Raw genomic sequence first — 15,032 nt, 5'->3', positions numbered from 1 at the left:
AAGCAGGGCCCATCAACAGGCTCCCTTGACCAGGCGGCCTGGAGCAGACCCTCACCTCCAGAAGCCCATTATTGGTTCAGTCCCGAATTTTACCCGCAAGTTCTCAACGTGATCGTGGCTGTTCTTAGTCCTTTGCAGTCAGCTTCTTCATAGAGAGGGCAAATACCTTGCCCTCCGGAATTCCATAGTAACAATCATGTCTCCTTTATGTCAGGTGAGGTGTTTTTTGTTGTTGTTGTTTTTTGTTTGCTTGTTTGTTTGTTTTCCATTTTCTAGGTAGAAAATTTAATTTCTGAGCCAGGAGAAGAAGAAGTGCAACATGTAACAATCTTCCTGGCACTGTGCAGTTTGCATGAGTAGCCAAGTGCTCCTCAGGTAACGTGTGCTGCAGAGCTGACCTTGGTGGCAGGGGTTGTGTCTTCATTTTCTTCCTGTCATGTGGGAACATAAGAAGACTCTTCAGAGCAGGAGCTGCAGAGGAAGATGAACGGCATGAGAAGGTAAGGCTAGGAACCAAGGACACCTCCAGAAAGAACAGAAAAACTAAGTAATTTAAGATGCATGATGGCCGTGTTTCTCGCTCCAATTTAGGAGTGAGGCAAAGGTTCTTTTAATAATGTTATGCCCGGCGTGAGATTAAGAAGAAGAGCATTCAAATGTTGATCCGACCAGTTTATTGGAAATAATAGACAATTGAGGGGATGGGGAAGAGAGAGTGACGAATGCCAAAATTAGGGTGATGGGGAAGGGAAAGTAGGCGATAGAAAAAGGTAGAAAAGAGCAAGAATTACGTTAAAGCGGGGAATAGTCACCTCCTGGATGCAGCAGCGTCCCGTAGCACGTTGTTAACGTTGGTCCGGGGCAAAATAAGCGTAGGGGAGAGCAGCAACGGAGTAGCAGGCTGCAAGCAGCAGATCGGCGAATCGCAGAAAAGATGGTCAGAGTATCGTGGTCTCTAGAAGCAGAGTCTCGGGCAGCGAGGTCCCTCGGAGCAGAGTCTCGAGCAGCAATCCCAGAAGAGAGAATATAGGCAGCAGTAGGACAACGGTGGAGGAATCTGAGATCGGATACCTAGATGCCCAGAAAGGTTCTTCAGCATGCAGCCATCTTCTTCAGCATGCAGGCGCTCGCGTAGAGAGGCATCTGGTGTCAGAAAACCTCTCCCCAAAATTCGGGGTTTGTCCGTGCCCTTTTTATCCTTCTTTCCAGCCTTCGAGACATTTCGGGACGGCTCGGGTCAGAGTCTTGTGACTTCCTCAGAGCTGTCAATCTTCCTTGAGATGGGCCAACAGGAAAGACCACTTAAGGGCCATTAGTCCTCAGGGATGGCCATCTTCCTTGAGATAGGCCAACACAAAAAGACCACTCAAGGGCCATTGATCAGTATCTTATCTCCCTTTCGTAGCTCCCGGACTTGTCCATCTCCTGCGTGTCTCCATTTCAGCAAACTTTGAGACAGTAATGTAAAAAGCATGGCTTCTTACACCACCCCGTGACTCAAAGTTTGCTTAAAAAATTGACCACTGCTGATCCAGGATGGTGAGAAAAAGATAGCAAGCATGAGGGTAAAGGAAGGTGAGGGTGGGGAATTAAAATGTTTAATACAATCATTACGAAAGATTTCTTGATGTGCTCCACTTCTCCATCACTTGAGGAGGTTACAAAATACATGGACAATACAACACATTGGAACATTGGATAAGTTCAATGAAACATGGTATCATACACAAGACAAACATGAAAATTGCGACAACACACAATAGATAAAATAAGATGCATTTTACCCACAGTACACCTGGAAGACAGGGAAAAAGGTCAAGGTCTGGACTTTTCCAAGTTTGGACAGGAACACGTATACCATCAGCAATTAGTTTAACTTTACCATTATAAATCTTTAGACAACAGGTGGAATCATTTAATTTGACACAGGCATCTCCCAGTGATTCTTCAGGAGGGGTTGACACAAATATTACATAATGAATAAAAGATAGAAATTGAGAAAAAACAACCGTACATTGAAAACAACCATACATTTAACAATGACCAATAGTAAAAAATAAACAAGTAAAACAATAGGGATATTTGTGTCAGGAGAACTTTCCACTTGAGCATTTCCAAAACAGTTCAATTGCTGAGAGATATATACTAGTCTGGCAAGTCTAAGAACTGTTATAGTCACAACATAGTGTAGGATACCCCAGAATTTAAATCGTAGGGAGTAATCCCAGAAACATACACATTTCTTATCAAAAACGAAGACACTTTCCAACAACAGTGTTTTGAATGGAACTCCTGTACTGATGAGACACTGGAAAGCATCAGTGCAAAGGGTTTTATAATAAATTTCACTTTAGTGACCACATCTAACAGATATATTATAGGTCCCATTGCTCATTTCCCAATTCATTAGGAATTTGGAAACACCATGGAGTTACATGCAAATCACCATCAAGTTTGACCAAAAGAGGTGAAAGAAGGGGTCAAAAGAAATGATTATCACTGTGCAAAGAGTACAAGAAAGCCAGGATAACCTGAAAAAAAAAAAACTTGGAACCCAATTGTGAAGTTTAAACAGATCCAAAGACTGATACCAATCACAACTCATAAGTACAGCAAACAAAACATAATACTATTGCAACCAAAATATGAAATAAAGAGGTATATCAGTATTCTAGCATGATCACATCTTCAATTTTTCTGTCACAAAACACAAATGGTTAAAATCAGCTACAAGCCATTCTGTTCCGTGAAGGTCCTGCGGGGATCTTCTGTAAAAGAAAACAAGACAACTCGCCCTTTGGGGGCTTTGTTAATACAATTATCTTCTCCTTTTAGTCGTGAGCCTCCTAACAAACATCCATCCTTCACCCCCCCCCCCCACCTCCCTCTCATCTGGGGGAGGGGGCGAAAGTATCAACTTTCCTTGGGCTTTTGTTCTGGCCACAAGTTAACTAATTTCTCTAGCCTGACTGTGGGTAATCCATTCATCAAATCTCGTGGAACGCCCTTTTGCCAGCCCAGTGTCCAGAGACGATTACGTTTATGATCAATATTTCTCCTACCTGTTCTTACTGGCAATGAGACCCTTCCAGTTCCACAGAGTTTTGGGCTAGGTGGCCTAGGAGCAAGGGTGGTTGCTGCGAGCCTTACTTCCCTTGGCTCAGATTTACTGGAAGAAGCCACAGGCCCATATTTCCTTTCATAATTAATCAACTCTTGGGCAACCTCCCCCCATGTCCATACCTTATACCCTGATTGCAAATGGCCTGAGGTGCCAGTTCTTTCTAATTCTGTGGCAGAAAAGGGAATTTCTTTAACATTCATTTGAGGATCCAGGTCCTCTCCATTATCAAAGGTATATTCTGTTTTTATTAGAGGGCGCAGAGGGGCTATTGGGGTTTCAAACTTATCAAAATTTTCTTTCGTTTCTTTCAGTTCTTCCTGAGGATACAGTTTTTCTTGTGGTGCACCATGAATATCAGTGTCACCCGTATCTTTATATGTTAAAATTTCCTTAAAAGCCATCTGTAACAAGGCCGAATTATGTCTCTCTCTTTCCAATTGTACTTCTAGATTTCCAATTTGGTTTTGCAAGGCTTTCACGAGTTCTTGGGTTGTTTTAACTGTTTCTTGTAACGACTGTATAGTCTGGTTTTCCGCCTCAAACTGCTGATCTCGGAACTCCACGGCTGCTTTTAAAGCAGCACCGAGTACTGCACAAATAAATGATTTGCCTTTCCCGGCTCGGGTACGAGCCCCATGTTGTAAAACACAAATGCGGTCAGAAACAGCCTGCAAATTATACCAATTTTCACGTGCCCAGTCCATCCCTGATGACGATGGCCGAGACGCGTGCTTTTCAAGGATATCAAACAACATATTTTCACCTTCCATATCAGATGTAATTTTACTCACAACCAAAAATCTACAGGCAACGAAATCTACGCTGAGGGAGGAGGCGATTCCTTATCTCCTCAGAGAGGCAAACACTCAACAAAACGAACAACTGCTCAAAACACTCCTTTACACAAAAGACCAAATGACTCAATCAACACTTCCAAAGAAAGTGTAAACACCTCAATCGGTCCTGGCTATTCTGGCAAGCCACAACGAAAAACTTCAACCTCCAAGCAAAAAAAAAAAAAGTTAGAAATAACTTCTAAGTTTCTCAAAAGTAATAAACTTCTTGGAGAAGCACACACCACTTCCACAAGAGGCACACACACAAAACTTTTAAAGCCAAAGGTACGTCACAAGATACTTAAAACCACCACAATGCAAAATGGTCTTCCCAGGGAGGCACACACGTGTAAAACAAAAGCAAACAGTCAAAATTAATTCACTCGTCCCCGAGAGGTAGACACGTAAGAAAGAAAGTTTCAGAATGTGGAGCGGTCTTCCTGGAGAGGTGCACACGTTAAATTAAGTTATCAAAACAATCGCTCCTTGCAACTCCAGGAGAAAAAGACAGAAAAGTTTTAGAGAAACTGGAAGGATAACACTCTCACGACGGGTATCCTGCCGACTACGCCAATAAAAAATGTCTCGCTCCAATTTAGGAGTGAGGCAAAGGTTCTTTTAATAATGTTATGCCCGGCGTGAGATTAAGAAGAAGAGCATTCAAATGTTGATCCGACCAGTTTATTGGAAATAATAGACAATTGAGGGGATGGGGAAGAGAGAGTGACGAATGCCAAAATTAGGGTGATGGGGAAGGGAAAGTAGGCGATAGAAAAAGGTAGAAAAGAGCAAGAATTACGTTAAAGCGGGGAATAGTCACCTCCTGGATGCAGCAGCGTCCCGTAGCACGTTGTTAACGTTGGTCCGGGGCAAAATAAGCGTAGGGGAGAGCAGCAACGGAGTAGCAGGCTGCAAGCAGCAGATCGGCGAATCGCAGAAAAGATGGTCAGAGTATCGTGGTCTCTAGAAGCAGAGTCTCGGGCAGCGAGGTCCCTCGGAGCAGAGTCTCGAGCAGCAATCCCAGAAGAGAGAATATAGGCAGCAGTAGGACAACGGTGGAGGAATCTGAGATCGGATACCTAGATGCCCAGAAAGGTTCTTCAGCATGCAGCCATCTTCTTCAGCATGCAGGCGCTCGCGTAGAGAGGCATCTGGTGTCAGAAAACCTCTCCCCAAAATTCGGGGTTTGTCCGTGCCCTTTTTATCCTTCTTTCCAGCCTTCGAGACATTTCGGGACGGCTCGGGTCAGAGTCTTGTGACTTCCTCAGAGCTGTCAATCTTCCTTGAGATGGGCCAACAGGAAAGACCACTTAAGGGCCATTAGTCCTCAGGGATGGCCATCTTCCTTGAGATAGGCCAACACAAAAAGACCACTCAAGGGCCATTGATCAGTATCTTATCTCCCTTTCGTAGCTCCCGGACTTGTCCATCTCCTGCGTGTCTCCATTTCAGCAAACTTTGAGACAGTAATGTAAAAAGCATGGCTTCTTACACCGTGTGATACTGTCCGTGACTGGAGGAGAAGCACATGGCTAGGAATGACTGATGGCTCTGGTGGGATGAGTGCCTACGTGCGCCGTAAAGGAGAGTTTGTGGGATGTTCTGTGGACATGTGAAGGCTGTGGGAAAGTTAAGAGAGAAAACGTGTGAATTCACAGAAGTGGTATTAGAACCTGGAATAAACCATTTGGATCACTCACATCTGAGTCCGTGCCAGATTGTCGCACTGTCAGAACCTGAGGCCTGGGATTTTCCTTTAGTAGTGCCAACTGCCTGTTGTAAATGAGAAAAGGTATTACTAAACATAGCTTCCCTCCTTGTAGTTTTGATATTTCTGTCTTTGCATTCCTTTAGCACCCAGGGTGTTGATGCAGCTGCACAAATCCGCTGTACTGTCCTCCTGTTTTGCATGGAAGAATGGTAAAATAGCAATCTCTGGGTGAAATTTTGTTCAGGCGTTTTCCTTTCTGTGCCCCTAGGAAGCAATGGCTTGGAAATGGCAGTGCCGCCTGGGAACCCACACAGCAACCCAGTATCTCATTGTCTGGGTCTGTGAAAAACCACAATGATGACAAAAGATGTTTCAATTCTGTCTGTGCTGTCAGTGCAGCCCTGAGGAGCGGTGTGGGCATGGCATGGCAGGGAGAAGGGATTTCCCTTCCAATGGGAAAGTGCCTGTTCATGTGTTGGTATGTAACCGCTCCATGGCCTGCTCCATGTGCTTCTGAATGGGCAGCTCAACTTTTGTGTCACTCAGCCACCTGTGGCAGAGGTCAGGATTAGTGCCTTTCAAGGAGCTGAGAAGCATTTCTTGCTCAAGTCCTGCTTCCAAGCTTAACCACCTACAATGAAGTAGATGTCGTTTTTCTGGTGTCCTTCAATTCCGTGTCCGCATTTTCCCAAAAGCAAAAGAATTTGGAGTTAACCAGCTGCAGTGAAGTGAGCGATTTCAGTGCCTATTTCTGATGGTGGCAATGAGTTCAGAGGTCACACTTAATTGACGGTGCCTGTTTCCATTCTGACAAAGGCTGTAGTTTCAGCTGACTTCCCGAGGCTGCCATGTGTGGTGGTGACACAGCCTTGGGCTTGTGCGTTTGCATGACTCCCACCTTTCCTTTCTGTGTCTTGCAGGTCAGCTGGTGCTGGAAGCGGCCGGTATCTGAGTAGGAATGAAGGTGAGTGCAGGAGCAGCTGCTGAGGGGAGGAAGGAAGTCCATGCTAATGAGCTCTGAAGCATCTGCGGGTCCGGTACCAGAATAGGCAGCAGTGATGCAGGGGGCTCCTCGGCAGGAAGCTGGCTGATCCAAATGCTTGCTGAGAGTTTGGAAGCCCAAACCCTTATGGTCTCTGTAAGGGTGGTTAATAAAAAGATATTAACCAAGATGGTGGTAAATAGCCTAAGGTTATTAGCAAAAGGAAACTCACCAATATCGATACCTTGACTAGAAAGCTGAGGCAGCCTCAACTAGGGAGCAATCTCTAAGACATGCTGTCTCAGTGGTGGTCAGCCTTTAAATGAGGTCTCAGAGGAGGTTGAGTCGAGGTCCACCCCTTCTGGGAGCACAGCTAGATTACTCTCACCTGTGCTCCCGCAGCTGACCCAATACTTGCCTCAGCTGATTAATCAGAGGTTCAAGCTGTGATTTCCCATACAGTCTCTAAGCTGAAGGCAGCATCTCCTTGATCTGATGGTGGTGTGCCTGAGTGAGGGAGTGATCCAAGCTGGATGCAGAAGAGTCATCTTAATTTCTCTGCTATTTTACTTCAGATGACACCTATTGGGTGTTGGTTTCTTAAAATTTGGATCTAGGAGGTGGTCTCTTCCTTTGCTTCTGATGAAAGCACAGAAGTGCAGCAGGAGTAGAAGACAAAGAGGTTTTCTTGGTGACAGGAACACCAATTATTTGATTCAAATGTGTAACTGATGTAGATGGTGAAGAACAGATCTGCCTCAAAGACATGCTTGATCACATAAGAAATGAGCATGTGATCCAAGACAGGCAGCGTGGCTTTAGCAGGGGAAGGCCATGCCTAACCAGTCTGGTGGCCTTCTATGATGGAGTGACGGCATTTGTGGACAAAAGGAAGGTAACAGATGTCATTGACCTGGACTTGAGCAAGATCTTTGACATTGCCCTCCACCACATCCTTATCTCTAAACTGGAGGGATGTGAATTTGACAGGTGGACCACCTGGTGGATAAGGGATTGGTTGAAAGGCCACAGACAGAGGGTGGTGATTCATGGTTCTATGTCCAGGTGGAGGCCGATAACAAGTGGTGTCATCCAGGAGTCTGTCTTGGGACCAGTGCTTTTTTACATGGTTATCAGAGACACCAATGATGCAATGGAGTGCACCTTCTGCTGTTTGCTGAGTGGTGCGGCTGACACAGTGGAAGGAAGGGATGCCATTCAGAGGGAGCTCAACCGAGAGGTTGGCCTACGTGAATCTAATGAGGTTGAACACAGCAAAGTGCAAGGTTTTGCACTTGGGCTGGAGGAATCCCAGGCATTTCTACAGACTGGGAGGAGCAGTCCTTAAGAGAAGCCCCGCAGAGAAGGACCTGGGGGTCCTGGTGGATGAAAAACAGAACGTGAGCCATCAGCGTGCTCTTGCAGCTCAGAGAGCAAATGGTCCCCTGGGCTCCATCAGAAGAGGGGATGGCCAGCAGGGACAGGGAGGTGATTGATCTTCATGATCCTTGAGGTCCCTTCCAACCCGGGCCATTCTATGATTCTGTGATTACACTCGCTGTCAGAAAGAATGGCAGCTGTACAGAAGCTGGATATATTTTGGGACAGTTCTTGTAACCAGTTGATTTTAAGACCTTGCCCGAGTCAAGAGTCTAAATTGAGTGTCAGAAGAAAGCTGGTAAAGTGGCTATTGCTCATTCTTTTTCATTTGCTGATTCTTTCATTCGGGTTCCTTTTCCAAAGGAGATTCTGGTGATGGAAGCAATTGAAGAAAGAACCAAAGCAGCTCTTGCCAAGAGTGCTTGAAGTCCCTGTGGAGAGAAGCAAAGAACTTGGGCTTCCTCTGGGATGCTCCCCACCATGTCTCAGGAAGGAGACAACTGCTGTTCCACTTTCTGCTCTGTGTGTGGAAAGGTACGTCTGGGTTTCTTCTGCTTGTTTATTCTTTCTTTTTCAGGCTTTGAAGGAGAAGGGGTGGAGCAACGGGAGACTCACTGGTCGTTTGTTACCTCAAGAACAGGATGGATTCTGCATTGACTGTGAAAAACCTGGGCTAGTAGCATGGGCATGTTTCAGGCTGGACTTTTCCTTCTTGGTTTCCTTTTGGCTACAGGGAGACAGCTGTCTAAAGGTGTGTTTTCATACCCACTCTCCAAAACCATGTTTCATTGTTGCAGGTGGTTCAGTGTGCTCTTGCAGTGCAGATGCTGTAGTTTGCTGTAGAATCTGAATTGTTTCTGTTCCTAGGGGAGGACTGGGAGGAGGTAGTGAGAAGAGAATTCAATGCCTTAGGTGTATCTTAGTGAGAAATGTTGGCATGAGGTGCTGAAAGTCTTGAGTTGTCAAAGGCCAGTGAGGCTCAGACTCCTTAACCTGCTGGAGCAGGGTGGAAGCAAGGAGTGGGCACTGCCGTACCACAAGCTGCACTTGGTTCTGGTCTGCCAGGTCTGTGCTGGCCTGGATTTCTTCTGAGAAGTTTGTTGGAGCTGCTTGGAGTAGTGAAGGGTGGGGAGGAAGTGCTGCTCAAGAGCTAAGGCTCTGCATGATCATCTTGGATGGTTTTAACCATGATATCTGAAGACATAGTTTCCATCAGAATGATCCCAACATTGTGCGAGTGTCTCAGATGTATGAGAGCACCCGCCTCCTCCAGCTGAGCCATAGGAAAGCTAACTGTGCCCAGTAATTACAGCTTCTGCAGATTGAATATGCTTCCAAGTGTTTTCCTTAGTGATCAATAATGTCCCAGCACTCTGAGATTCTGGCACAGTCTGGAGCATCTCTGCAATCCTTGGTTGCTGGAGGGCACGTGGTGAGTGCATGGACAGGGTGGCACAAACGCGTGCGTGTGCTGAGGAGTTGGGTTGCACACAGGTGCACACAAAGGGGTGTTTGTGGAAGGTGTAGGCACGTAGGTGTTCCCAGGGATGGTTTGCACACGTCTGTGAATGCAAAGGAGGGCACACGATGCAGAGTGTGCATGGGGGTGTGCAAAGCAGGCAGGGTGGTGAATGGGTGTGCGTGTGCACATGGATAGGGGAAGGTTGGGGTTACAGGTTGACCTGTGCTGAGGTGAGTGGGGACTCACGGTGTTGCTCAGTGGTAGATTGGTTCACACTGAGTGCTAACAGGAAACTCGCACACCCTTTTTGTTTCAGCTGTGCCAGCGCTGTGATCCCTTGCTGCAGGGATGGGGTGTTGGAAGGATGGTGTGCGTGCCGAGCTCCCATCTCTTGCAGGAATCAAGTGTAGAGCAAAAGGGATGTTTGGGCCAGGTGACTGTAAGAAGGCTGGCTGCTTTGGATGGTGGTAGCTGATGGAAACAGGTGCTCTGGGGACCGTTCAGCTTTTAACAGAAGACAGGGGTCCTGCAGCAAGAACGACTAGGTTCTCAAATGGCTTCAGACGTGCACACCGACTACATCCCCGCAGACATTTACCGGTAGGTGGCTCTTGCAGAAGAAGATTCAAGCAGCAGAACCTTTTGCTCAGCTACAGCACACAAATGCTACAAAAGCAGGAACAACCTGCAAGCTCTGGGTCTGTTTGTCTTGCACAGGCATGCACTAACTGCGTTTGATGGTACCCCCCATCCTTGATTTCCTTCCCTGCTTCTTGTCTGATGACGCTGCTGAGCCAGGAACAAGCTGCCCAGTGTGGCAGAGCATGGTGCAGAGCTGTGCTGGAACCTCCTCCCCTTCATCTGCTGCAGATCAGTGCCCCACACGTGCCATTGGGATGCTCTGGCACGGGATGTGCCTCCAACCCAAAGCTCCTTCCCACCTCCCAAGGAAAAACAAAGCAACCCAAGCATCTCCAGCAAAGCTGCCCAGCAGACAGCAGGGAATGCAAACAGCTTCTGGCTGCTCCCCTACACTCCCGTCCTAAGTAAGAGACCCTATGAGGACTGGCTGGGAAATCAGTGCATGACACACGTGAGTGTGCACAGGATTGTGCAAAGCAGTGGGGTTCCACGAGTTTGTGTGTGTGTGTATCTCTGCTGTTATGAAAGCATGGGAAGACTTACTGAGTCCCAGATAATTACTGATCCTCAAATGATTTTTCCTGGCCAAAATTAGAGCCTCTCACAGGTAATCGAGATCAACAGGCTGTTGTTGCACAATCAACAGACAAAATCTAGATGATCAGCTGAGGAAAATAAAGCATCATGCGAAGGGTACTAGATAAGTGAGCAGCTTGAGATCTGCACATTTATGTGATGCTCATGGTCTTAGACAATATTTGCCTAGAGAGGTCACATTGAATGAAAGCAAACTCTAAGATGAATGAAAATATGCACAGGAGAAGAAGCCTCTGAGGCTTCTCAAGTGTTATGACCAGAAGACATAAACTCTGTTAAAGCAAACGTTTCTCTCTATTTTTTGTGTTATTCCAGGCAGGCCTTGATTACCGCCTGAACACATGCTGTGGAAGCCCAGCTTATGCAGCACCAGAGCTAATCCAGGGCAAAGTGTCTATTGGCTCAGAGGGATGTAGAGTGGTGTTTGTTTTCCCCTCTTTCCCTTCCCTCTCCACAGAGCATTTAAAGGCAGTGGAGCTCAGGTAGGCTCTCTTGGTTTCCCTTCTGAATTCTGCTAGGTTGCATCGCTTGGTAGCTCTCAGAAGCTGTCAGTGGCCACAGACTAGAAAAGTGCAATTGGTCTCAGTTCACAGCTGGCTGGTTCGTCTCAGGCTAATCCTGAACTGCCTCAAGCGACTGCTTTGGGGCTCTACAGAACAGCAACTTCAGAGATCTCTTTCTATTACTAAGTGTTTGAAAGAGCAATTTGCTCTGTTAATTATCCATCATTTTTGTGCAGTCTGTTTTGTCAGACTTGTCTTTAGCTTCCAAGTTGTATGTGAAGAATTGTTTCCGTTGTAATGCACAATGTACTAAAAATTGAGAGATGAAAATGTGAAGAGTTTTTCCAGCTTTGATTTCATGTCTGGAATTTTGGAACCCACTACTTGCAGTTGTTAATCTGTCCAAACTGGTCTGGTTTGGAATGCCCTCATCCTTCTTGAATCGCTGTTAAAGGCGGAGCAATTCCTACAAGTGCCATGGCCCCACTGTTGTTCTAATTCTTGTTTCTTTGTTTTCCACACACTGCTTTTCAAGCCTCCTTTTTCTTTACAGTCAAAGTGAGAACTGCACTGTGTCTGAACCTTGTTGTGCCTCTACATAAAGAGAACCGAACAGCAGCAAAGCCAGACAGGTGACTGTGCTGACAGCTCTCGTAGCCAGTAACACGTAACTGTGCTAAATCCCTTGTGACGGCTTTGATTTCATTTTTGCCAGTGCAATCCTTGTAAAAGGAACTGCAGCAGTGTGATGAGCTAAGGTGAAGATGCTGGTTTTAGTAGTGCTCTAAGCTGAGTGGAAGGGCAATTGAATGAGGGTTATATGCTTTCTCTGGGACGATAAGGTTTTATTTCCTGAGGGAAAGAGCCAGCTTTTCATGGGCTATATGTGGGCTTTGGCAAGGGCAGACAATCCAGTCTGTCAGGAAGCCATTTGAGGTGCTTCAGGTTTGTAAGCTTGTCTTTTGTTTTTCAGGCGGATATTTGGAGCATGGGTGTAGTGCTGTATGCTCTGCTGTGTGGGTTTTCCCTTTGGATGATGACAATATGATGGCACTCTACAGGAGGATACCAGTGGGTATCAGTGGTGCTAGAATACACTGAGAAGGGAAATAGCTGAGCTTGACAAGAGGCCTTGCTTTTCGGATGGCAGAACATGCTGAGCTGTGGGTAGAAAGGCCACAGCACAGTCTGCTGAATATTGTCCCTGTTTTTGCTGCTTTGTCTACCAGTATTTTGTGGATTTGGTTCTACACTTGGTTGGCCTATGTGGCACTGTAGCCTAATTCTGTACCATGATAGCATACAGAATTTAAGGAGAAGTATTTTCTTGCCAATGGGCTGGATTTTTTGTATCTGGTTCTTCAACTGGCTGCTCCCTATACTATCTGTAGTAAAAAATACAGACACATCATTTGATTTCCCTGAAATGAATGTTCCTAAATGCCAGCTCTTCTCATGTCTACAAAGATCAAAGTTCTGCATTTGCTATTAGAATTTCCTCTTCCAGAATCAGGAGGTAATGTAGGACCCCACAGATTGCCTTCAGAATCCAACAGTTAGTTCTGTTTCCTTTCGGAGTGCATAACAACCTGAGCACATGAATTGAATGGCATGGCTTTTTAGTCTGGTACAAACTCTGCTGTACACTGAAACTTGGTCCATTTGTAAGCAGGACTTTTTCCATCTCTGCAGGACAGCAGAAAACCCTTTGTGCTAATCATGATGCCAAGAAGCAGAATGCGGCAGATGATCCAACTGCTTCAGGTGTTCATTTCCTTAAAACTGTGAATAGTTTTGGACTGAGAGTTTGTAAGCAGAACAGAGCTCTTAAAGCTGTCAGAGATTATTTCTGCACTGTTCAATTCTATCTGCACAACATACACAGGATCTCAGAACTGCGTTGCTTGAATTGGTGGAACTTGCTGAAGTGAACTGGGATGAGCAAGTTTTAGAACTTAGTCAGAGTGCTGTAAAAAATGGATAATCTCATGAGTATTAAGGTACAGGCTTGCTATTTCTGCACTGAATTTGTTTTTATTTTACATGGCTGTGATCTGAAAGTTGCTTGAAACGCAGGCACCTAGGCACTGTTGTGTAACTGAATTTCACACGATAGGTCCTGAAATATCCTGGAATCAAAAACTCTGACTTGTTTTAAGTCTGCTGCTTGAGTCTAATCAGGGTCATAGTGTCTGTGTGCAGTGTTTCTTTCCCTGTAATGCTCCACATCATTTCATTTTGGGAATATTGAAGGAAATGGACTATGTGCCATAACTGTTGTTAGAACAAAGTATGTCTGGTGTGATCTTATGCATAGGTTCTGTAACTGCTCTTCACAGCTCAGGTGTTTGACCTTCCTTTTGGTGAAGTGATGAAATACTGCTGGTTTCTATTTGTGCTTCTAGGCACCTTGAAGCTCTTAGGAATAGAACAATTGTCTCCAGTTCTTTTCAGTGATATCAGTAACAGCTCGAGTGTTGCTGCCCACTAGGTAGACCCAAAGAAGCAGATTACAGTGAAACAACACACGAGCTGGACCTGAATGAGGATCACTTTCAAGACAGTGGCTATGCTGCTTCAAGCCTACTTGCTTCTTCCTGCCGCCACTCTATTACCAAGTATCAACAACCTTTCATGATTCAACTTGCAAATGTTTGAAACTAACCCTTGTGTTTCTATGCCTTCCTAGGTGATTCGAGCCCTTGTCAACCCCAAAGATCCAAACCAAGCAGTGTCTTTCCATCAATGGAGAGTTCTTATTAAGCATGAATCGCTGCAATTCGGATGACAGCCTTCCACATGGTAACAGTGATGGACACAAGGGGCTCATCCACGTTCATGCTCTCATATCTCCTGGCTCTGCTGAAGCTCCTGACCTGAGCCTGCCAGACACAGCAGTCACCTGCCTGGATTGTGACCCAGCGCCTTTGCAGTGCTGCCCATCCCAAGCACAGCCCGAGTGTCCCAGCAGCAGCACCACCATGCAGGAGCAGGGCAGCATCAGTGAGGTGAAGCTGAGCATCTTAGATGGGGACTTAGAGTCAGGCTGCCAGTCCCAGGCACCAGGCAGCAGCACCAGCTCTGAGCCACTCTCATCTTGACAAGAGGAGTCCCATCTTCACCCTTGACCTCTCAAGCCCTCCTGTCTTTTATTGAATAAAGTCACTCTCATGCTCAGTCATCGCCTCGACTGCATTCTGAGTCTTCAATCACAGGGATTGGGATGAATGCAACAAACAGCAAGGCAGCTCAGCTTGCAATGCTATGGCTGTGGGGTTCGTGCAGGCAGAGCTCTGGGTTCCCATTTTGCCTGGCTTTGGGAGATCTCTACCATTTTGTATGGGAGCAAATAATCTCTAGCATCCAGGTTGCTGCTCATGATATATCCCAGTCTTCCTGGCTGTCACTTTGTGATACTTTTCAAAGCCTTCTGATACTCTTTGATGCCTTGGCTGCTCCCTAACACCTCTGTCCTCCTGCCATGTTGACTCACGTCTCCCACTTTTAAGCTGGCTTTGCAGATCATCTCCAGCCCTGTCATCATCACGCTGCAGCAGGAGGTGCTCACCTGGCCCAATGTCTGGCAGTACTGCTTGTTCTGCAGATGAGCAGCTGCCTCCTCATCTCTTCAGCTACAGTAGTTTTTCTCAGGGCAGTTAGATGCAGTCATGCTCCTCTGGATTTGGTGTGTTAAATCCATGCTGCATGGCAGCAGTCAGTGCAATACAAAGGTGTTCTGTGTGCCATAGCATTTCTCCAGGGGCTGCCAAAGGTAGAAGCACAACACAGCACCAT

The 15,032-nt window shown here is 46.1% G+C and overlaps 1 protein-coding gene and 1 long non-coding RNA gene across 2 annotated transcripts; both read right to left on the bottom strand.

Moving 5' to 3' along the window:
• Positions 1–657: 657 nt before the first annotated feature.
• On the bottom strand, positions 658–1,211 carry LOC146756833 (uncharacterized). Its single transcript, XR_014937217.1, has 2 exons — positions 1,072–1,211; positions 658–955 (listed from the first exon to the last, which is right to left on the bottom strand). It is a non-coding gene; the product is annotated as an uncharacterized LOC146756833 (long non-coding RNA).
• A 930-nt stretch (positions 1,212–2,141) lies between these two features.
• LOC146756832 (uncharacterized) lies at positions 2,142–5,448 on the bottom strand. Its single transcript, XM_085523929.1, has 2 exons — positions 5,040–5,448; positions 2,142–4,923 (listed from the first exon to the last, which is right to left on the bottom strand). The coding sequence occupies exon 2, from the start codon at positions 3,892–3,894 to the stop codon at positions 2,914–2,916; it is 981 nt and encodes a 326-aa protein (XP_085380055.1). The 5' UTR covers positions 3,895–4,923; positions 5,040–5,448; the 3' UTR covers positions 2,142–2,913.
• Between the last annotated feature and the right edge of the window lie 9,584 nt (positions 5,449–15,032).

Source organism: Coturnix japonica, chromosome 25 (assembly GCF_054131305.1).
Source record: "Coturnix japonica strain WE chromosome 25, WE-NBRP24, whole genome shotgun sequence".
Lineage (NCBI taxonomy): Eukaryota > Metazoa > Chordata > Aves > Galliformes > Phasianidae > Coturnix > Coturnix japonica.
The sequence above is the reverse complement of the archived record's forward strand: the minus strand, read 5'-3'. Positions and strand labels throughout refer to the sequence as shown.

Bases quoted from the DNA above. Each gene is read 5' to 3' on its own strand.
- LOC146756832 (XM_085523929.1), bottom strand. From the start codon at position 3,894: ATGGAAGGTGAAAATATGTTGTTTGATATCCTTGAAAAGCACGCGTCT.